Source organism: Buteo buteo, chromosome 23 (assembly GCF_964188355.1).
Source record: "Buteo buteo chromosome 23, bButBut1.hap1.1, whole genome shotgun sequence".
Lineage (NCBI taxonomy): Eukaryota > Metazoa > Chordata > Aves > Accipitriformes > Accipitridae > Buteo > Buteo buteo.
The window spans coordinates 16,933,353-16,956,835 of NC_134193.1; the positions used below are offsets into that span (position 1 = coordinate 16,933,353).

The 23,483-nt window shown below is 39.5% G+C and overlaps 1 protein-coding gene across 19 annotated transcripts in view; it reads left to right on the top strand.

The window, feature by feature from the left end:
* The window catches only part of SPTAN1 (spectrin alpha, non-erythrocytic 1), a 52,941-nt gene that overhangs the window by 28,718 nt on the left and 740 nt on the right, over positions 1-23,483 (top strand). For 6 of the 19 annotated variants that reach the window (XM_075055840.1, XM_075055838.1, XM_075055843.1 and 3 more), the window contains 34 exons: positions 253-451; positions 1,654-1,758; positions 2,556-2,579; positions 2,926-2,961; positions 4,841-4,888; positions 5,543-5,634; positions 6,023-6,167; positions 6,282-6,463; positions 6,644-6,743; positions 6,877-7,074; positions 7,187-7,333; positions 7,882-7,985; positions 8,113-8,275; positions 8,759-8,773; positions 10,538-10,669; positions 11,026-11,163; positions 11,537-11,641; positions 11,858-12,066; positions 12,899-13,019; positions 13,177-13,298; positions 13,854-13,986; positions 14,437-14,535; positions 14,842-15,001; positions 15,225-15,301; positions 15,463-15,672; positions 15,937-16,233; positions 16,716-16,828; positions 17,683-17,700; positions 19,517-19,579; positions 20,845-20,899; positions 21,426-21,622; positions 22,017-22,070; positions 22,532-22,678; positions 23,022-23,169. In XM_075055840.1, coding sequence (XP_074911941.1) covers positions 253-451; positions 1,654-1,758; positions 2,556-2,579; positions 2,926-2,961; positions 4,841-4,888; positions 5,543-5,634; positions 6,023-6,167; positions 6,282-6,463; positions 6,644-6,743; positions 6,877-7,074; positions 7,187-7,333; positions 7,882-7,985; positions 8,113-8,275; positions 8,759-8,773; positions 10,538-10,669; positions 11,026-11,163; positions 11,537-11,641; positions 11,858-12,066; positions 12,899-13,019; positions 13,177-13,298; positions 13,854-13,986; positions 14,437-14,535; positions 14,842-15,001; positions 15,225-15,301; positions 15,463-15,672; positions 15,937-16,233; positions 16,716-16,828; positions 17,683-17,700; positions 19,517-19,579; positions 20,845-20,899; positions 21,426-21,622; positions 22,017-22,070; positions 22,532-22,678; positions 23,022-23,169 — 4,156 coding nt within the window. The remainder of the gene's footprint in view (positions 1-252; positions 452-1,653; positions 1,759-2,555; positions 2,580-2,925; positions 2,962-4,840; positions 4,889-5,542; positions 5,635-6,022; positions 6,168-6,281; positions 6,464-6,643; positions 6,744-6,876; positions 7,075-7,186; positions 7,334-7,881; positions 7,986-8,112; positions 8,276-8,758; positions 8,774-10,537; positions 10,670-11,025; positions 11,164-11,536; positions 11,642-11,857; positions 12,067-12,898; positions 13,020-13,176; positions 13,299-13,853; positions 13,987-14,436; positions 14,536-14,841; positions 15,002-15,224; positions 15,302-15,462; positions 15,673-15,936; positions 16,234-16,715; positions 16,829-17,682; positions 17,701-19,516; positions 19,580-20,844; positions 20,900-21,425; positions 21,623-22,016; positions 22,071-22,531; positions 22,679-23,021; positions 23,170-23,483) is intronic. The other 13 variants (XM_075055839.1, XM_075055847.1, XM_075055850.1 and 10 more) reach the window with 5 other exon arrangements.

Genomic DNA, 23,483 nt, shown 5'->3' on the forward strand with positions numbered 1-23,483 from the left:
GACCTAAGCTGTGATTTGGATTTGCTTTTGCACAGTAAAGTTTTGCATGTGGGAGATCTCGTTTTGGTGTGCATATCCATGTAGAGGAGAAACGTACAGTTTACACTTACCAAATTATGTACAAGTAGATCATTCTGTAGAAGAACAGTGTGTAGACTGCAGGGATTTCCCACGTCTTTGGTGATACCAGTTACTGTGACTCTGCTCAGTTCAATCTGACTGCCCTTTGTTTTCCTTTTCTGCTTGTTCCAGGTATCACTCTCTTCTTGAGCTGGGAGAAAAACGTAAAGGCATGCTAGAAAAAAGCTGCAAAAAATTTATGCTTTTCCGTGAAGCTAATGAGCTTCAACAGTGGATCAATGAGAAGGAAGCTGCACTTACAAACGAGGAAGTGGGAGCCGATCTGGAGCAGGTGGAGGTGCTACAGAAGAAATTTGATGATTTTCAGAAGGTATGTTGTAATGCTGCATAATGTGTGTGTTAGTTTTGGCCTTCAGGCTTTCTGATCATGTATCCATGATAATTTTTCATAACTGAGCATAGCTGAGAAGGAAACATAGCTTTGATTGAAAATAAAAAAGTATATATGCATTTTTTAAATTTTGTTTTGTGAGGATAGAGAGAATCCCACATTCAGAAGTCTTCAGTTTGGTTACAGTCTCCAGGTTCCTACATACTTCCCAGCTCCCAGAGAACTGAAGCTCTCTTTCAACATATTCAAATACAGAATCTGCCAAGCTTTGCAGGAGTTTCATGTTGTGTAAAGCATAACCTTCAGTTAAGCTATTCTATTCCTTTTTGTTGAAAGGAAAGATGCATTTTAGTTTCCATCTGTAGAGTTTTTCCCAAGATAAGAAAAAAATAATTCTCCGCTTCAAAATGCGGGTAGGCTTTCAGGTGGATTTTTTTCTCCCAGTGTTTGCAATACTAGTTAATTATTATTTTTTTATTTTGCATGAGGTGTGAAAGAATTGCTTGGGCAGATATATGTATTCTGCCCACTTTGGTGAGATACTGAGCACTGAAATGCAAAGATGCATGACCTTATGCATTAGACAAGTCGGTGATTTGACAGTTCTGTGGACATTATGTTTACAGCTTGAAAGCTGGCTAACACACAATTTGAACCAACCTAGTATTGTAGGTGAGAAGATGATAGTGTCATCTATTAAAATTTAAATGCAAGTTCTCCAGTACTTTTTTTAACCAAGCTCCCTTTCTGCTTTGTAGAAAGCTCTCTGTCAGTCTGTTTGGGTGGAAGCATTTAAGTGTCATAGTAAAATTACTTTTTAAGTTGACCTTTTAGCTAATTTATGCAGCGATATGGATGATAGCTTTTGATCTTCATGTTGGTTATGTTGTATACCTGACAGTTTAAAAAATGTATTCTGTTCCTGATTGTTAATTAGCTTTGTGTATGGAAAACTTTGATAGTGCGTTTCTTTAATCCATTGACGCTTGGTGTTGGCAGCTGGGGTTTCTTGGCATAGACTCTCATGCATTGTATATTCAGTGGTAACTGTAAAGGTCAAGTGTGCTGAATTCCTGCTGTTTACAAACGGTATGCTTTTTGGCACCCCTGGTGTGCCAACTTGTTCCACATGTTTTGCTTGTGTGAATGTTAATGCTGTGATATTTTACTGTTCTGTGCAGGATTTAAAAGCTAACGAGTCACGTCTAAAGGACATAAACAAGGTTGCGAATGACCTGGAGTCAGAAGGGTTGATGGCAGATGAAGTGCAAGCAGTTCAGCAACAGGTCCACTTTTTCTCTGACTTAGTCTAAATCTCTTGAGAAGCAAAAAACTTTCTTCCTTTCTTTTGTCTGTTATCTTCTGCTTTGCGTGTCATTGCAAGATTCTAGCTGTTCATTTTTGCTCTCTGGTCTGATAATACTGGTATTCTAACCAGAGATGCTTAATGCCTGTTCTGTAGTGTGGCCGTCACGAGGGTACCCTTTGAATTGTTTCTTTTTAAATAATGCTATAGCAAATTGCACCGTCTAGAGCTTTTTTCATTTCTTTTTTTTAGGAATGGAAAGTCTTTAAAATAATATTAAAAGTCATGGAGAATCCGTGCAATAGCTTTGCCTCGTATAAATTTGAAATTTCAGGCTTTATTTCTTTGCAGGAAAAATGGTGAGGAATGCTAGGGGAAAAGAGAAATAAAATAGAGCTCAACATACGGTGGAGGTGTTTTATGTTTTTTCTGCTTTGTTTTTTTAGTAACGTGCCTATTTTTTTGCCAGCTTTTCACATACTTGTGCTATTTCTGTAAATAATTCTATCAGGTGCCGACAGAGTATTGAAGCAGCTTGTTTATTTTTCTGAACTCTGAGATGATGTGTTGCAGTAGATGGTTGAGTAGCCAGACTCCCATTTCTGCTGCACATTTAGGTTGTGCGAGTGCTGTTTGGCTTAATGACATACCAGTAATGAATTTGTAGAAGAAGGATGGAAGCATATCTCCTGCTATCTTCCCTTTCTCAAAATAGTAAAAACTTTCTTTCTGTTAGAAAATAACAAGTTGTTTCTGTTTGTCCTTTTTCCTTTGCAGGAAGTCTATGGTATGATGCCCAGGGTAAGTGTTAATTTCTGAGATAGCGTGGCAATTATAACAGGTTTGGGATGTACAAGTAGAAGTTCAGCCATAATTGTAGTTCATTTCCATGAAGGAACTCAATAATGACTTTGAATGGACATAAAAAGATTGTCTTATTTTCAATCCCTTTATTTCCTGAGTGTCTCACCCCACCTCACAAAACAATGCAGAGCAGGATAACCCAAAATGACGAAAATACTTGTAAAAATTTATTTACTCTGTCTGTTACGGATTGAATATGGAGAAGTTTCAAAGATTTTTAGTACATTCTGGTACTTTAGTTTTTGCTTCTTATTTAAAGTTGTTTCTTCACATTTTCAAACAGGATGAAACTGATTCTAAGACAGCCTCTCCTTGGAAGGTAGGTGCCACTACTTAGTAGCACACAACAGGAAAGTAAAACAAAAACTACAGCACATCATCTTTTTGAGACCATACACCTTCTCATATGCCCTTTTTTCTTGTCTTTTTTTTTTTTTTTTTTTAATCTGCCCCCCCCAAAGACTGTTGACAAAGTGATTTTAATGGTGTCCTAGTCTCAGCAAAGTGTTTGAATTGGTATTGATTTAGGGTTAGTGACTTTCGTTTCACTTTGCTTGTTTACTTCAACAAGCATGTTGCAAAAATTTGTTGACCATTCAGCAGGAATTCACCTTCGTATACTTGCATACAGATTCTCTTAATATATAAAGATGTCATATAGATACTACTTTTTGTTCTGAAAATAAAAGCCATCTAGGCAAAGTCAGGTGACTATTTCAGCTCTCTATTTGCAGGTATGATTATGAGAGTAACTGAGATAGGTTTCCAGCAGAATTGCTCTAGGCATAGAAGTTGCCAACAGTCTGTTTTTTACCTCTGCTGTGAAATTCCTTTTTGTTTTGAGCTTGTATTGTAAGACTGATTACTATTTTTATACCAACATTTTTAGGTATTACATGGCCACTAGATGCAAAATAGTCCCTGTTCACTTAGCATGAGTTCTTTTATGTAGTGAGCAGAAAGAAATGTTTTTATTCCTGAAAATCAAAGCCATTTATGTCAGTATTCCTTTAGTAAGGAATATGTTGTATGTGTATAGCAGTATCTTTGTCTTCCATTATTCATATCTAGCTCATTTTCTACAATCGTTAGAAGATGGCTTTCTCCACTCATTAGTGGCATACAATGGAATAGCTGTCACCTCTTCATGCACAAAAATATCTTCAATATTTTTACATTATCCAACACTGTGTTTTTCTCTAGTATTTCATTCCCATGTTTCATGTCTTGCATCCACCCTCTTAGACTTAAAGCTGCTTGTACATCTAAGCTGTGAATGTGGGAAAACCAGATAAGTATGCAGTATTTTGACAGCACTGTAGAAAATGCAGCCATGTCAACAAGAATTGGAGATTTTTTAATGATGGGTTTATTTGGGGGTTGGTTTTTTTTTCCACAGACTGTACACATGTACGTTGAATCCTAAGAGCCTCATAGTAACTTAGCAAACTATAAGTTCTTCTCTGTGTATATCTGCAAAGGGATGAATTTTGCTAGTAATCTATCATTGTCAGAAAAGTAGATTGCATGTTGGAGAGAATTGGTTGTCATTTTTCTGATTAGCCTTCACCAATTTTGATGATGTTCTAGAAATATCTGAATTAACTGCTAAGCTGATTTTTGCCAAAAACTCAGCCAAGAGTTAAACCATTTGGGTGGGGCTTTTTTGTTTGTTTTTTTCCCCTGTCCTTATGACTAAGAGTTTGGAGTTTTTTAATTCACTTATTGAATGTTGCCTTTAAATTTTCCTCTTCTTTGTCCTTACTGAGACTATTGTTGTTTGTTTCAATTTACACTAACAAGAGAGTACTCACTTGCAAATTTCTAACTATTCTTACTCTGATCTGTAATACCTTAGGTATTGCAACTGATTATTCTTAGTTGCTTTTGTAATTTACTTGCATTGATTTTCTTATTGTTTGCTTCTCTCTTTCATCTTAACCAACAGTGTATTCAAAACACTGTTTTAAAGAAGTATATAAAATTAAAGAATTCAACAGTCTTTATTGAAACCTTTAAAATCTAGGGTGTTTGTTTCTTCCTGCACTTTGTAGAGTTGTATTTTACAAAGTCTGTATTTTTGACCTAGGCCAAGTCATCATGGATTTTTAAGGAGTTTTCTTTCAGTCTGATTTTGGCTCTGATAGGTCAGAATTGACTTTAATGCTACATTTTTTTATTTCTGCCTTTTCATACAGTCTGCTCGTTTGATGGTACACACAGTGGCAACCTTTAACTCAATCAAGGTAATTATACAACTTTTTCTGAGCTGATTTAAAAGCTGAGAATGTTTTTTACCCTCCATTTCCATAGTCTTTGTCTTTCATTATTCTTTATAAACCCTTTTGAATCAACTTATTGAAAGAAGTATGACATATACAGCATTTGCTTCTCAGGTTACATCAGTATCTTCTTATGTGTGTATAACTGTTTGTTGTTACATCTCAGGAGAAACCATTAAAATTATTTTGTTTAACTAGGGTATTTGAATTTGTGCATTCTTCTGGAATTAAGCAGAATATAGTAACCTTCACCTGTACCGAAAGGCCAATCTTGACTTTTCATTTATCTTACTGACTGCTTGATGAAGTTTATATACTTTAAAAGAAACATAGCTATTTTAGGAAATCTTCCAGCATTGCTATCAGTATTCTCAGTAGACTCCTGAAATAAAGCTTATAAGAACGGAGATGAAGAAGGGGTTGTTGGCATGTTTGCAAATGTCAGCAGAATGAAGAAGGTGCGGATAAGCATAGTGAACAAAATGTTACTGGTTACTAAAGTTTTCTGTGTGACATTGTAAAGCTTCAGCGAGTCCAGCATGAGAGTTTCTTGTGTAAACAGTCATGCTATAAAACTGATCTGCAATATCAGTGGGGGTTTTTTTGTTTCTTTTGCAGGAACTGAATGAACGCTGGAGATCTCTGCAGCAGTTAGCAGAGGAGCGAAGCCAGCTATTGGGCAGTGCCCATGAAGTCCAGAGATTCCACAGGTGAGGTGTTTGTATCATATTTGGTCTCAATTCAGTAAAACGCTTTGTCTGTTAAGAGTTCTAAAACATAGTGGGACCTATTCTAAACAAATCATATTTCAACTCCCAGCTTGTTCAGTGGAAGTTACACCACCAGTGGTCCAACAAGAATTCTTTATATTCTTCCTAGAAAGACTTGTTAACACGAAAGCATGTAATTGCTGTGGACTGGGGAGGTCTGGACTACTGTCCTATTTTGCCAAAGTTCACTTGTGTCATCTTGGGAAGTAATTTAATAGAACAGTCAACTATGAGAGCTTCTCTGGAAATCAGTGACCTGCTAGGTATCAGAAATCCTAGTCTGACCTCCATTTTAATTCTCTTTTTGCCTTCCCTTCACTCAAATCAGAGATGCTGATGAAACAAAAGAATGGATAGAGGAAAAGAATCAAGCATTAAATACAGACAACTATGGACATGACTTGGCTAGTGTGCAGGCTCTACAGCGCAAACATGAAGGCTTTGAGAGGGACTTGGCAGCTCTTGGAGACAAGGTGAGATTGAGAGGACAAAACCAAAAGCTTTCTTTTTATCTAGCAGAAATGATTGCACTATAGAAAAGATTCTTCTTGTTTTCATTGTGTTCATTTCCCTTTCTCTAATTCTAGGTGAATTCTCTCGGTGAAACTGCCCAGCGTCTGATTCAGTCACATCCAGAATCTGCTGAGGATCTCCAAGAAAAATGTACTGAGTTGAATCAGGCTTGGAATAGTCTGGGAAAACGTGCTGACCAGCGCAAAGAGAAGCTTGGAGATTCTCATGACCTGCAGCGTTTCCTCAGTGACTTCAGGTAAAGATGCTATTCCCCTCCCTCCCAGTTTGTCTGTCTGGTATATTATTAGTAAAGTATATATGGCATATTGTTCCACAGGAGTATTTCTGGGGAGGGTTCAAAAAAGGACTGTTTTTCCTGTTCTGACTTATTTCAATGGAGGGAGGGAAAAATTCTCTCATTAGTATGTGTTCACAGGGACCTTATGTCTTGGATCAATGGAATCCGGGGCCTAGTCTCCTCAGATGAACTTGCAAAGGATGTGACTGGAGCTGAAGCTTTATTGGAAAGGCACCAGGTATGTGAAAGATAAGTGTGTATCATAAACATCAACAAATGTTTCTTTTTCTGATGCTTTCCATTTAGAGTTCCAAAAATAGATCAGTTCTAGCTCTGCCATCTATTTAATAACGCATCTCTGTACCTTGCAGGAACACCGCACTGAAATAGATGCAAGGGCTGGCACTTTCCAGGCATTTGAACAGTTTGGACAACAACTTCTGGCTCATGGACACTATGCCAGCCCAGAGATCAAGGAGAAACTGGATATTCTAGATCAAGAACGGACAGACCTAGAGAAGGCCTGGGTCCAGCGCAGAATGATGCTAGACCAGTGCCTAGAACTACAGGTACTCTACTGCCTTTTTAAAAAGAAAAATAATTCCTAAGAGTTATTCTTACATAGTGATGAGCAGTGCTTTTGGTCTGTCTTTCTCATGCTTTGGAGTTTTTTCTCCCTAGCTGTTTCATCGGGACTGTGAACAAGCTGAAAACTGGATGGCTGCCCGAGAGGCTTTCCTAAATACAGAAGATAAAGGAGACTCCTTAGACAGTGTGGAGGCGCTCATCAAGAAGCATGAAGATTTTGATAAGGCAATCAACGTCCAGGTGAGGAGTGTTGCTGAAGTAAGGGGAAAATATTTTTTTTTTCTTATGCAGATTATTAGCAGAAGAAGTTACTACTGTGTATGGCTTCTAAAGTTCAGTTCTAAATATTCAGCCATTTGGGATCTGTAGCAGACGTCTAGAAGCGGCTAATGCAGATAGGGATGTATTTCACTGTCTACGAACGGTGTAGAAATAGTGGCAAGTATTTGTGTAAATCTCTTACTGATTGGAAACAGATTTCTTTTTTTTTTGCAACAGAAAAATGTATGTTTTCAGTTACTTGTAAAAGAACACTACCTGGTTTTCTTGAGAGATTGTACTGCTGTAGCTTCAAGTCCAAAAGATAACTTTTTTCCTAAATGCCACAAGTGAAAGATGTTTTGAAGTTAAGATTTCCACTCCTGCAGAAGACAGTCTTTCTTCATAGAGTCACATTTACAATAATGTGTATTTAAAGAAGGAAAAAAAGCCTTGTTCTGTTCCAGATGCTGCTCATCACTTGACTTTAAGGAACCACAGTTCTAATTTATGGCTTCTGTTTTTAATAGGAAGAGAAAATTGCGGTCTTACAGTCTTTTGCTGACCAGTTGATCTCTGCTGATCATTATGCAAAAGGAGTCATTGCTAACAGACGCAATGAGGTTCTGGACAGGTCAGTATTGCTCTGTTAGATGGGATGCAGAAAGATAATGCCCTTTGGCAAGGTTTTGTAGCTGTTAAACGTGGTGCCATGTGCAGTCCTAGTTTTTCATTCAACATACATATCTAATTGCATACAGGTGGCTTCGTCTGAAAGCTCAGATGATTGAAAAGAGATCGAAGCTAGGAGAATCTCAGACACTCCAGCAGTTCAGTCGTGATGTGGATGAAATAGAAGCTTGGATCAGTGAAAAGCTCCAAACTGCAAGTGATGAATCATACAAGGATCCCACAAATATCCAGGTGAATATGATTCTCAGCTCAAAAAATCAAAATTTAATTTTTAACTTTGCAAAGTATAGTCTGGTTTGAAAAAACATGCTCAAGAATTCTTGTTCAGTGATAACAGAATAATACACCATGTTGGACTTGGTCTCCCTTGAACAAGGAGAAAATGGAAGTTTCATTATGCATGAAAGGAGACCCAAAATAGAACTCACTTGGTAATTATTGATGCATATAATTAATAAGATATGTGGTATCTGCAGCAGCAAGTTTCCTGAAGAAACCCCTTGAGTAGCTATTCTGTCTTTCTCCCAGCATCTAGATAATAAAATAAGGAAATGGAGTTCTTGGGTCTCATGTCTGTCTTATGTTCTAAAATGTGAAGTCTCATTTATTTTCCAGTCCTAAGGATTAATTAATTAAAGTTACCTCTTATGTTTTAATACTGGTTTATGGAGTAGTATGAATGCACTGAACTACTTCTCTCGATCTGTTTTATAGCTTTCCAAACTGCTGGTAAGTAGTTTGGACTAGCCCTGGTATGTGAATTTGTTTTCTTTGTATAGCTTATGTGTAAGCACAAGGTCTGGTTGCAGTCTGTTGCTCCATCCATCAGTTCATGCAATCTCTTTGTTTTCTATTAGTTCTTGACCTACATCCAGGTACAGCTATTGATCTTCATGTTATGGGTGTGGCTTTTTTGTTAATGCCTATTCAGCATCACTTATTTATGTATTTGTTTTGCAGGTGTTCTGCATGACCTGTTTAATTTGTAGTGCATTAGTGATGTAGTTTGGGGGTTTTTAGGAGTTAGCCCATAGAAAAATGGGTTTCTATCCTGCTTTTTTGGAAATTTGGCTATTGGGCCTGTCATCCTCCTTTCTGGATCTTCAGTGGTGATGATTTAACACATCACGCATAATGCCAACTCTCTTGCATTTGTAGAATCAAATGCTGAAGATGAAGGATTCAATAAAACAAATAGACCTAGATGGCTTAGTTCTTGCAGCAGTAGTATAGAAGGGAATAATACAGAAGGAACACTCCAGAAAAAGATACATACCAGATGGAAAGCTGACAGGACTTGTAAGAATCCAAGAAGTGGAGTAAAATGAGGATATATGGAAGAAGAAGACAGAACAAAGAAAGGGGAAGCAACTAGAGTAAAAAAGGAGAGAATCATTGGTTGTCACTTTAGGCTGTGGTACATGAAAAAAATTTTTTTTTTTTAGTTGAAAAAATTAGAATTTTATATTAAATTAAAAAAGGCTTGTCTTGGATTTGTCGTCATGGTAATTATATGGAGATATGCAATTGGCAGCTTTTTAGCTGAATTTTACATGTCGGAAAATCTAGCTTTAAAAGGTATGTTTTTATAATCTCAGCATTCAGGTTTAACAGTTCCCAAAATAAAGCAGTTCATGCAGAATTTCTCATGCCAGCGCTATAGAATTTTCCATCTTTTATTTTTAATCTAACATTCCTTTAATTTCATTCTCTCAGGGCACTGTATACCCATGTCCAATGTTACTAGCATTTCCAGTTAATACTTGTAAATTCTGTCTTGTCATTTTTGTGCTACGGTTATCTTCCTGGTGGGTGGATGAGATATATGAGAGAGAACTGCGCACTTCCTCCCACACCAAGGCTCCTATTGTTCTCATGGTGCTCTCAACTCAGCAGAGAAATTTTTTTAACAAATAATTCACAGTTATTTTTATAGAGTTTATGGTTGTTAATTCAGTATTTTAATATATAATGTGGTCACATATGACTTTGACTAATACCAAAACTGCAGAAAGCAGCTGCAGCAGTGATTTCTCTTAATTACCTATGGATGAGGAAGGGAAATAGAAATTTGAGAAATTACTAGAGGAGTAGAAAGGATTATCTACTGTGCTTCTGCTTAGGGTATGTATAATTGCTGCTTTCAGAGGTGATGGCATTGAAAATGAGAAAGCTTTACTTGAGTAACAGCTAAGCTTAGTGCAAGGAACGTTGCACGGGCATCTGTAAAATGCGGAAGATATTGCCTGAGTTGTATGTATTGTCTCACAGACAGTTTCACTAGGTAAAAGCTCGATGGTTACTCACATTAATGAGAGTTACTATTTGAGTGAGCAATAAGTATTCCTACTGAGAGAGAGAACTTCTTTAGATCAGACTATAAACAGACCTCTTTATGCATGTAGATAACTCTTGTGCTCTCCTCTCAACCCATGAGAACAATTTAGGAGCCCTTTGTCCAGTCTCTAACAGTTTTGCTTTTGTCATATTCAGAGCAAACACCAGAAACACCAAGCCTTTGAAGCTGAGCTCCATGCCAATGCAGATCGGATCCGCGGGGTCATTGATATGGGGAACTCGCTGATTGAAAGAGGAGCATGTGCTGGCAGTGAGGATGCTGTGAAGGTAGATACAACAAGTCTTAGAAGATTTGCTTAGTTTTTGCTTTGAGAAGTGTTTGGATAATTGGGGGAGGAGAATGTCCCTCAAAAACAAATCTTGTTTTATAGAAGCTTTTCTATTTCAACTATGCAGTAGAAATCAGAGTAATCATTCTGCTTTGTTCTCAAGGGTGAGAAGTTTTCTGATCTTATGATCAGGATGTAAAATTTGAACTGAATCATAGCTAGGCAGCATGAAATAGCGACTGTGTAATTTGCCTATCTGGAATCAGCAGCAAAACTTGTACCTTATTCTGGTTTTGCATTTATCAGAACTTTTGGTTTTTGTTTGTAGCATTTATCTTTTCCATTTTATAACAGGCACGCCTAGCTGCCCTGGCTGACCAATGGCAATTCCTGGTACAGAAGTCAGCAGAGAAGAGTCAGAAACTGAAAGAAGCTAATAAGCAACAGAATTTCAATACTGGAATCAAGGACTTTGATTTCTGGCTTTCAGAGGTAACCAAGATTGGGATTATTTACTTGTAAGGCTTATTTTTTTCTAATTTTTGATTCCCTTTGCTGATGTTAGATTTTGTGGAGCCCAGTCCACCTTTGAGCAAGTCTAGATTTATTAAAAAAAAAAAAATTATTACAACTAAAAATCTTGTGGATGTTTTTATGTTGTTATTTATAAACAATAAGGTGAGATGTAGTATATTTACATAGAATCTGTTAGGAATTAAACAGGTGATGAGGCAAAAGTTTATCCTCACTGTAGAAGATTTGAGAAGAGAATTAATTTGCACGGTTTTAAAGACATTATAATTTCAAAGGTTTTGTGAAAACACAACTTGTTCTCCATCCCTTTTTTCCTTCCCCACCCCCCCAGGTGGAGGCTTTGTTGGCATCTGAAGACTATGGGAAGGACTTGGCATCAGTTAACAACCTCCTGAAGAAACACCAGTTACTGGAAGCTGATATATCTGCTCACGAGGTATTGCTTTCTGTTTTAGTTTTGGAAGATAAGTCGGTAATTAGCAAATTCTACAGATAACACTTCAATACATGCTGCAGTCATACACTTGTTGAAACATGTTTTCTTAATAAAAACGGTGACTCTGCACAGCAGTTACATTATGATTTTTAAACTGCCGTAACAAACACAGAAATGAGATCCAGGCAATTCACACACTTTCACCCATGTTTCCAGGATCGTCTCAAGGACCTGAACAGTCAGGCTGACAGTTTGATGACCAGCAGTGCTTTTGATACATCCCAAGTAAAGGATAAACGTGAGACCATTAATGGACGCTTTCAGAGAATTAAGAGTATGGCAGCTGCCCGCCGAGCAAAGCTGAATGAGTCCCACCGTTTGCATCAGTTTTTCCGTGATATGGATGATGAGGAATCCTGGATCAAGTGTGTATTTTGGAAGTTCTAGGCTCTGGCATGGGGACACATGCTTACTGCCAGCTTGCTAACAACATTCATAGTCTGTAGCACAGTTTTAGAACTTGCCTTTTCCACAAGTATGTGCCTCTACAAGAAATCACCTTTACCCCCCATTCAAGGAAAACTGTATTCAAAATGGTTTCAGCACTAGTTCGGGTGTGGCTTCTTATCTACAGTTTTCTTTGGTCAAACCCCAAGAAGGAAAGCTCTGTACTGGAAAAAGTAATGCTGTTTAGGCCTGGACCAGTTAACTGAAATTTTAGTCTAGTCTTTTTGGGAAAGCTCTTAGCAAAAATTCAAATCTTACTTTTTCAATTTGAAATATTTTTTTTGTTCTAGCCAGTTGTAGTAATTCATCAAATGCTCTTTCCATATTGGTGTTAGTATCCTGGGAGGAGGAAAGGAAGTGAGCCTGATAGAAATCATTCACATTAGAGCACTTTTTTTTTGTCATGCTTGTAAAATAAAAAAATAAAATTGGACAACAGCATGTAAACTTTACAAAAGGTATCTATGTTCTTAGAAAGAAAACAGTACAGAGAAACTCTGTCCTTCAGAGAGAAATGATAGGCCCTCTGTCACCTTTCTTTCCCCCATACATTACTCTTGAATGTGCTGCCAGGAGGCAGCTGCTGTTTGCTGATAACTCATGTACACAATTTTTTACATCCAAGATTTTTGTGCTATGTAGAGCATTTTCTTATCTGCAGTCTTTTTTTTTTTCTTTTTCCTTTTGTCAGGTTTCACCTATAGAAGTCATTTTCAAATTTTATCTTTCTCTCTTCCCTCTTGAACTTAGAGAGAAGAAACTGTTGGTTAGCTCAGAGGACTATGGCAGAGACCTAACTGGTGTGCAGAACCTTAGGAAAAAACACAAGCGCTTAGAAGCAGAACTAGCTGCCCATGAACCTGCTATCCAGGTAAATGCTTCTCTCCTTGACATATTTCTCTATAAGCAGTGTCTTTCTTGCTTGTGGCAAATATGAAGGCCACTGGTAGGTTTGCTGGAATCCAAATAGAGTGCATAAGAAGAAAGCAAGTGATGTTCCATTAACTGTGTGTTTCTCTGCTTTGCAGGGTGTTCTAGACACTGGTAAGAAGCTTTCAGATGATAACACAATTGGAAAGGAGGAGATACAGCAGAGACTGGCTCAGTTTGTGGATCACTGGAAAGAGTTAAAACAGTTGGCAGCTGCTAGGTGTGTGAGACATGTTTTTGTAAAATTCAGTATTAATTAAAACATTTACATGGACTCATAATGACCAGATATTACTGAGTTTCAGGGTTTTAGGGTACGGGTCATTAGTTAGTAATATGATGTACTAGCACATGTCAGTGATGACAGGCTCTAGGAGACTATTGAAAAGAGCTTTAGTGATAATGTTCCTCAGCAGAAACATGAGGTTTTTTTGAGGTATGCTGTGTTTAGCCTTTTCTTGCACCAGCTAGAAACCATAGACTTGAAATTAACTGGCCTTAATCCACTACCAGGATGTTTTTCTGAATAGAAGCTGTTGGGAGAAAATTACTCGTTTTAGTCCTTCAGTAGCTGCAGGCTTTGGCCTAGTGAATTTTTAGAGCTGTAGACACGGCAGTCTGCTGCTGGAGAAGTGAAGTGTGAGTGATTGTGTGTTTAGGGTTCAGTCTCTGTACATTCTTAAGTTTTCTGCTGCTGTTAATTTGTTTTTACATCTTATATCTAAAAGCCATAAAGCAACACTGTGACTAATTTTACCTTTCATTTCCCATACAGGGGTCAGCGTCTAGAGGAGTCTCTGGAGTACCAGCAGTTTGTAGCAAATGTTGAGGAAGAAGAAGCCTGGATCAATGAGAAAATGACACTGGTAGCCAGCGAGGATTATGGGGACACCCTTGCTGCTATCCAGGTATGAAGAAAGTTGTCAGCTCTTTGTTGTTCTTGTTGCATTATTGTTGGTTAGAGCTTAATGAACCTTTTCTTTAACGGTCTTTCCAATTTAGAGGCTATTTTTCATTTCTTTTGAAGGCCTACATTGTAAAAAACGTGAATTCATTTTATAAAAGCATTCCAAGTATGTTATTTCCTGTAGAAATGACTTGCAAGTTGGTGTAGCTTTGCATCTCTTGACCTCTGACGGGCAGTCCTGGTTAAATCAAATGGCTGAAGTTATATTTGAAGTCAGTATCAGTCTCCTTTTGTCCACAGAAAAACAGCAAGTTGTGTTAATCAGCTAAGATTAATAGTTTTTGCCAGAAAAAGTTTATGCTAGCTGATTATAACAATAAATTCTCTTTTTTTTATTTTTAATACGTGGTGAGAAATTATTTTTAAAAGTGACTGTGTATTGTATTTGCAGGGCTTGCTGAAAAAGCATGAAGCATTCGAGACTGATTTTACTGTCCACAAAGACAGAGTGAACGATGTTTGTGCTAATGGAGAGGATCTCATTAAAAAGGTGAGTATAAACTGGTAAATAAAAAAAAAAACCCAAAAACCTTCAAAGGCTACCCAAGACATTTTCATGTTGAAGTATACTTATTCTTCTCTGAGGATTGATTTGTCATCTCTTTGAAAAGAGCTTTTACTCATTTTTTGCAGCTGAATAAGCTGTTGGTGTTAACTGCTTTCAAAGCTATTTCTTGGACAGTGGATGTACATTGAGAACAAAGTCTTTTAGTTGAAATCCTTGCTATGTCACCAACTTCCAGGATGCCTTAAGCTCATATGGTATGTGGTGGGTTTTTTTTCTCCTGTCATGTAGAACAATCACCACGAGGAGAACATCACTGCCAAGATGAAGGGCCTCAGAGGCAAGGTGTCAGATCTGGAGAAAGCAGCAGCTCAGAGGAAAGCCAAGTTGGATGAGAACTCTGCCTTCCTCCAGTTCAACTGGAAAGCAGATGTAGTGGAGTCATGGATAGGTATGTTCTATGTTGGGGCACAGTATCCTGTCACAAAGAAACTGAAATGCTCCTTCATTTCAAAAGATCTCAGTTTCTCACTTCTCTTGTAACGAGCAGACCTAATTCCAAAGTAATCAGCAGTGCTATACCTGATTTATGCTTTTAGGGTAACCTTATTTGGAATAGAGGAAACATTTGAGATAGAGGTTGACATTTTTACCGCATTTGTTTCATTTTCCAGGTGAGAAGGAAAACAGTCTGAAGACAGATGATTATGGACGCGATCTCTCTTCTGTGCAAACACTACTCACCAAACAGGTTAGTGCTAATGCTGCTTCCACCCCGTACATGATGGAGAGAACAGGTGAACTCTTCTGGAATACACAAGAATCTAGTATTTATGTTTGAAATACATGCAGGATATTGGAATAGTTAAATAAAAATACAATCCAAAATATTTTGTTCTTTTAATGCTTCAGGAAACTTTTGACGCTGGACTTCAGGCTTTCCAGCAGGAGGGAATTGCAAACATCACAGCTCTGAAAGACCAGCTACTAGCAGCCAAACATATCCAGTCAAAGGCCATTGAGGCTCGGCATGCTTCCTTGATGAAACGCTGGAATCAGCTACTTGCTAATTCTGCTGCCAGGAAAAAGAAACTCTTGGAGGCTCAGGAGCATTTCAGAAAGGTGAGTGGCCAAACCATGGGGCTATACAAAAATCTTATTATTCTCTTTGAAAAAAACATACAACACTTGTAACTTCTGTAGTTTTTGATTTGCAGCTAATGATTATGGAGATCCTGGAGACTTGTCATAAGAATTTTTTAGATTCTTGCAAGAAATAAGTAATAAAGGCAAACTATCACTGATGCATGTTAATTCCAGATCAACTCATACAGAATATTTGCATTACTGCATAACTGAATACCTAGATTGTTTTCTCTTTTCCAGGTTGAGGATCTGTTCCTGACTTTTGCAAAGAAGGCGTCTGCCTTCAACAGTTGGTTTGAGAATGCTGAAGAGGACCTGACAGATCCTGTGCGCTGTAACTCACTGGAAGAAATCAAAGCACTGCGAGAAGCTCATGACGCTTTCCGTTCTTCACTTAGTTCTGCCCAAGCTGACTTCAATCAGCTGGCAGAGCTTGATCGCCAAATCAAGAGCTTCCGTGTAGCCTCCAACCCATATACTTGGTTTACTATGGAGGCTCTTGAAGAAACCTGGAGGAATCTGCAGAAAATTATCAAGGCAAGTCACAGAGAGAGAGAGTGTTTTCATAGTTTACAACCTTTCAAGTCTTCCCTGGAAGTCATCCTCCAAGATAATCAGTACACAAGTTTGTCACTATACTACAGATGGAAATATCTCAAAATTTGGCAGCAAAGAAAAAATTTCATTAGCTATAAACTTGTTTTCATGGTCTTCCATTTGTGGTCTTTCAAAAGATAAAGCACATGCCCCTTGCTTGCTAACTATAAAATGTTTTGTGTCCATGTTATGCAGTAAAGTAACTGCTGGTTCAATTCCAGTTCTCAAGACTTCAGTCGGAATGCTCTGTAGTGTTATCTTAAATGATTTTGTCTAGATATCCAGGATGCTCCTTGAGCACTCAGTCTTGTTTTGAGCTTCAGAACTGTGCTGGTATGCAGCTCTTAGTTTTTGGTTTTTATGACAGGATGAGGGCAATCACATTATTTCTCTGTTTGATATTATTTTTGTTCATTTCTCAGGAACGTGAATTGGAGCTGCAGAAGGAACAGCGAAGGCAGGAAGAAAATGACAAATTGCGCCAGGAATTTGCTCAGCATGCTAATGCTTTCCATCAGTGGATTCAGGAGACCAGGTATAGTTTGTCTTCCCAGGAGCAGCCCTTACAGAATTACTAAGCTAATATTTGTATCCATCCTACATCTCTTTGGTCTGTCTAAGTTGTAAATGTTTCCTGCTGAAAAACAGCTATTCAGGACTTGTTCATTCCCTGCAGTTGGGATTTGAGGTGAGGCCCTGTTAGCCACAGGGAAGAGGAAGGCCGTGAAACACCAGACTTTAAAAACACTTCTGCTTCTGAATTCATTTTCCTGTAGTAATTCCAGTTACTCAGGACTTAATTCTTCTCCAGTTATTCCTGAACTAGTCTGCAGTACAGCTGGGGGGTGGGGAACAAACAGCTTGAAGCAGACGGTGTGAAGTGCCAGTGGTGTTTCTGTTAATGCTTCTTTTGTATTGAATAGCATATTAGAAATCTAACTAGATTTTCAATAGAGAAAGAAGCTGTGAAAAAAGCTTAAGACTACTTTGTAATCATTTACCTGGGGTGCTCTCTAGTAATATGCCTTGGGAGAGGGTAGTAAAGATTTATCACCTGCGTTAGAAATAAAAAATCTTAAGGTCGAGAATTGCAGTGAACTGAAGAGCATGTTTCTAGAAAGCAGAGGTAACTGTGCTTGGACAGTGCTGTTAGCCAAGTGTGACACACTCTGGTTGTGGTTCAGAGGAGGTGAGTTCTGTTTTCTTGTAATCCTGTGATTCTCTGTCCCTGTGTGTTTATGAATAGTTCTGTATGTGTCTTCATGAAATAATGAAATATAAATACGATTTTTAACTTTTTGATGTTTGCTTCCCACCCAAATCTCTGTCCCTCTCTTACTGTCTTGTCTCTGTCCTGCTGCCTGATGTTTGGATCTTCACATTCTACAGGACTTACCTGCTAGATGGGTTAGTATTGAATTTTATATCTTTAAAAATTTGGTGATGTGTTCTGCTCTGTCTGTGTGTTTTCTTCTGTCACTACATTGCTTGTGAAAGCTGCGCTGAAACCCCTTTTATTTGAAAAGAGCAATCTGTGGCTGAGGTGCACAGATACAGGAGTAGATTAAGTATAAACCAGTAGAAAGATAACAATTTCCTAGTCAAAAGCAGAAGAAATTATTAATGGGTAGCCACTGGCATACTGTGGAAGTCCTGACTCTTGTTCTTGCTTTCTCTGAGGGCTTGCACAAGAAAAGGCTCTTAATCTGATGAGATACGGGAGAACATAGAATAGTCTGCCTTTGGAAAACAGCCGACATTCTTAGTTTTCCAACATCAGAGCCTTGCCTAGTGGAATAAACTTTTCCATTATAACTGTTCTCAGAACAATTAAAGCTCCAAAGTATTGACCATTTTGGGTAAGGAGGAGGGAAGGTTCCTATGAAGAGGCTTTCCTGAAATTATGTATCTTAAAACTCTGTAGTATGCAAATATGAGCCACCCATTTTTTAATCTGTTGCATAACCATGCCCCACAGAGATCATATTCTTGATAGGAGAAAACAAAACCTTCCAACATGAACCCACAAACTTGCCTGGGTTTGCAGTCAGTTTGATGCTGGCAGTTTTAAGTCCGCTTTGTGTCCATGGGAATAGTTCCTGATGAGGATGCATGCTGGTCATTTGTCAAGAAGTGGAAAGGAACTAATAAAATCTTCTAAATGTCTTCAGACTGCCAAACCCTCTGAGCGTGTGTCTGTCCATTTAAATTTCTTCAGTATTAAAAATCTGCAGCACAATGGAAGCTTTGTAATAAGACATAATGTAAAATGCTAACAAATCGTGGATGGGCCTGGTGCGGAGGCCTGTGTGTCAGCCCTGTGTAAAGTGCTGGAGAGGAGGCAGGGGCCTTTCTCATAAAGAGAGAAGGCTTTTCAGAATAAAAGGGTGGAATCTTTGCAGATAACTGCTTATTTGCTCTGTAATGATCACAATGTCTTGTGTTCTGCTGTTTCTGCCAGATAAAAATAATTTGCCCCATTTTTGTTGTACAGTTTAATGGAACTGAGCAAATTTTCCTGGAACGGATGCTGAATTCTCTGTTCCTTTGTAAAGTAGTGTTGTAGATTAGTTCTGGTATCCAAGAATGAGTGGACAGAAAGGAGCCATTTACTAAAAGACATAGGGTCAGAGTTCGAGATCACCATGCCAAGCTCTTTTGTTGAACAAATTACCAGAAGGCTGCTGATATGCCAGGCAGAGTTTGTCCTTAAGTCTGCATGAATAGATTAAAAACGCAGATTTAGTTCAAAGAGGCATTGGCTGGGCTTAGCCTTCCTTGGCAAGAGGGCAGGCAGAGCTTCAGGGAAGTTTCAAGATAAGAGTTGCCATGCGTACACCTTGCTTTTCAGTGTGCTGTAGCTGCTTGCGTGCGCCCAGTGCTGCCTGGAGGAGGTTTTCTTTTGGGAGGGGAGAAAGAATAATTTGGAGTTTAGGAAGAATGCCTTTAAAGAGTGTAAATGAGTTAACTGCAAGACTTCAATTTGACTCTCAGTGAGACTCACTTTTTTGTGACTTACACAAAAATAATAACAGATTATTTTCGTGTATGTGCAACCAGCATTTGAATAATTTTCTTTCATTAAGTACTTGCTTGTGTTTGCTGCAAGGTGGTGCTGGCTTGGAGTGTGGCTCCACTGCGGTGGCCGTGTTCTGGTGTGTTCTTTCCTCTGTTCTTTCTTTCTTCCTTTTTGGAATTTACTTGGTTTCTTTTCTTTGACTAGCATAGCATATCGTCGTGTCATTCGTGTCTATCAGTATGAAGTTGGGGATGATCTATCTGGAAGGTTTTTTCCTCTTATTTTCTTACCTCACTTTGGTTTTCAAATGCACTCTTTTAATTCCAAGGCTCGCTTTCCTTCCAACTAACTTTCACGGCTTAGAGATGCTTGGAGGTTTGTTTCCCTGTTGACTCTTTCCACGGCTGGTTCCCAGCTTCCTGCTCAGGGTTCTGGGTGTGCGCTTCATCTCTTTAGACATGCGTTGAATCTGAGCCTTAACCCTGTGGTGAGAAACACCCAGATGTTTGGTGCGTTTTCATTGCTACAGAGTGATTCAGCACTTGAAATCCCTTTCTCAAGAAGCTCAAAAAGCACGTAGGATAGATTTTAGTGGGGATGAGAACCTGGTTTTAGTGCCTTAAATACCACAGAGTCAAAGGAGAGGACAGCCCACCTGCACAGCACCCAGACTTGCTGTCCGTGCACAGGTCGCTCAGTATGAACTCTCACCATACATGTTGGAAGGACAGAGATTCTTGAACACTGCTGCTTAAAGGTTGCTTAGGATCTTGGGGGGTGGGGGGGAGCAGCATCCAGAGGCTTTCCATAGCTAGTCCATAGGAAGTAGATCTTGGAGACCATCACCACAGTGGTGACCTTTATATGCTGACATGGGGACTGCAGTGTGCCAAGAAGCTCAGCGTGGAAATTGGACTGAGAGGAGTGGCTGTGCCTCAGTTTCTCTGGGCGCAGGATGGGAGAGGTGGGGTGGGAAAGGCAACTGTCCACCAACCACTGGTGTGTAGGAGAGGTCTGTAGTTTTCTGCAGAGATTATGCCATATTAAGATTACTTTTAAACCAAAACAGTATTTTTCAAGATCTTTTTCCCCTATTTTATTCCCATGTAACACACCTCTGTAGAGCTCCTGTACCTTACTGGCAAATCCAGCCCATCTCCAGTGAATCACCTGTAGTTCGTGTGTGCGTGTGTGTGCTGGGCACGGTGGAGTGGGGTGGGACTGCACTAAGTTTCTAATTTCATTAGGTCCAGTAAAGCGGGCGCTTTGGATCTGGCATGAAGTGTGGCTGCTGATCATGTTGCCTTTCAAATGGGGCTAGAAATTAACTATATAGAGAAATAAGAACCAAGATGTACATGTCAGTCTGAAACAGGATGAGTCAGAATACATGAAACACAAAAAATGTTTAAATATCTACAGAATAATACTGCTGTAAAGATTTTTAATTTCAAGGAAGGACTGTTAATTTCAAGCCCCACCTGCCATTTTTATGGGATAAGTGCGTTCTCTCACTGTGATTCTGTGTTTAGGTCTTGTATGGTGGAGGAATCGGGAACACTGGAATCACAGTTGGAAGCTACTAAAGTAAGCAATGCTCACCTATTGCTAAAACACCTTTCCCGACTGATGACGTGGGAACACAGGGTGGGAATGGAAATGCATGCAATTGTATGGCAAAATCTGAATTGATTTTACACATTTTGAGTACTGAAGAGACCTTTGGGATTACCTATTTACGTATCCGATGTCAACTTGCATCACAAGCTATTAAACACCACTCTGATGTAGTTTTCCTTTTTGTTCTTTTTTTCTAAATGAGCAGGGTAGGGCAGAAAAGATACAGTATTTTCAGCATGTTTCCTAATAAGAGGGTTTTTTTCTCTGAAGAACAGGTTTGCAAGCCCTGTTGGTTTCTATAGTGTGCATGAAGACAAACATAGTTTTGAATACTATATCACAAATCCCAGTGTGTGTATATATATATATGTATATATATAATCCCAGCAGAAAAAGAAGAGTATAACCCTTCCTCCCCTGCCAGCCTGTGTTCGGACTTTTTAAGGGTTTTTTTGCACTCCTTGATTTTCTCCTTCTCACTCCCTCCTAACAGCGCAAGCACCAGGAGATCCGAGCTATGAGGAGCCAGCTGAAGAAGATTGAGGACCTTGGAGCAGCCATGGAAGAGGCACTTATCCTGGACAACAAATACACGGAACACAGCACTGTGGGGCTGGCACAGCAGTGGGACCAGCTTGACCAGCTGGGGATGAGAATGCAGCACAACCTGGAACAGCAGATTCAAGCTCGGTATTGCCTACCCCACGTGTGGCGTAAAGCGTGTCTAACTTGGGGGGGATAAAAGACAGGAGACACATCTGCTTGTGTCTGAAAACAAACCTTGCGTGGTCTGTGCTAATGAGCCTCTTCTGTGCTCTGACTAATGGGTGTAGTGAGCTCGTAAATCCCCACCACCTCGTGGCTCTCTTCAGAGGGATGAAGTTAGCAGTTTTGGAAATAGTTCCTGTTGGCCATTAGCAGTGATGACATCTAGGGGGAATTGATTTATTCGTTGAGCTGTGGTGATGTATTGTTTGCTCACTTGTCCTCACCTTCTGATGCAGACACTGGCCTGGGGCAAACGGACTCCAGCAGAGTTCTGCAGTTTAGGAACTGTTGACGAGCTTTGCTTCTTCCTTTTCAGAAACACGACTGGAGTCACCGAGGAGGCCCTTAAGGAGTTCAGCATGATGTTCAAGTGAGTTGCAGGGAAAGCATGCCAGAGGAAATGTTTGTGAGATATTTCTGGCACGTGGATGGCTCCCGTTCACAGGATTCTCTGACTGATCTGTTTGTATCTCCTCTGTTGTCTGCCTGATTTTGTGCTGAGCTGCTCTGATCTCTGCCAGATGGCAGGACCCTCCGCAGGCACGGCTGCCTGGAAGCCTCTCCTGGGCACCCTCACTTGTGGGTGGGCACAGTGGTGTAGAAACTGGGGCTGCCAGTGAATTCCAGCTGGGAATATAGCTGGTTTTTGGATGCTTTTTAAGCCAAGTAAAGAATTTGTGCTTACTTTTTATGTATGTTAGATAGAACTATTTATTGATTCAAGCTGATTTGTCTAGAATAGTGGGCTAGTTATAATGTAAGTTTTCAGGCCACTTTTTATAGGTTTGAGTACTCCACAACTGACACTTAAAACTGTGGCTTTGTTTTTAGGCACTTTGACAAGGACAAATCTGGACGACTTAATCACCAGGAGTTTAAGTCTTGCTTGCGCTCTCTTGGCTACGACCTGCCTATGGTTGAGGAAGGAGAGCCAGACCCAGAGTTTGAGTCTATTCTTGACACTGTAGATCCCAATAGGTACGTGGGTTGGACCTTTTATTTCTATATTGCAAAATACTGTATCGGTAACCTTTGGGAGGTTGGCCTGAAGGTCTCTCACAAGCTGCGCACTGTGCTTACTTCTGTTGTGGAGAGGCTATGGTTGTTTTCACAACAATTCATGTAAAAGAGACTTTATGAAGGTGAGAGTGACATCCATGAAGAAGAAATTCACTTTAGAAAATGATCTGGTGTTGACAGCCTCCTGTGTGAAGACTTTTACTCCTCCCAGAAAAGTTGAAGCCCCTCTCAAGAGGGTGTGGAAGTGCTGTGCTCGGGTATTAATGGACAGCAGTGTTCACACGCTGTGTTTCATTGGCAGGGATGGACACGTCTCACTGCAGGAGTACATGGCGTTTATGATCAGCAGGGAAACAGAGAACGTGAAATCCAGCGAGGAGATCGAGAGCGCTTTCCGCGCCCTTAGCTCCGAGGGGAAGCCCTACGTGACCAAGGAGGAGCTCTACCAAGTAAGTACTGGTTGTGGCTCACCAGGGAGGAGCAGATGGAGGCTTTTTGTTTGTGGATTGTTAATGAAGACCAGCATTAATTGCTTGGAGGTTCATGTCACTGTGATTGAGTCAGTTCTGAACCTGCCAGGGTATCCTCTGCACAGAAGTGATGGTAACAGCCCTACCCAGTTGCTTTCTTGGCTCTATAGAGGAAGAGGAAAAGCTTTAACTGCCAAACTACTCGGGTTGAGTAAAACAAGAGCTACTCAAATGCCTGGGAAGGAGATACATTCACTGTGTCTGTCCTCAGAAACTGACGCTTTCCTTTCATC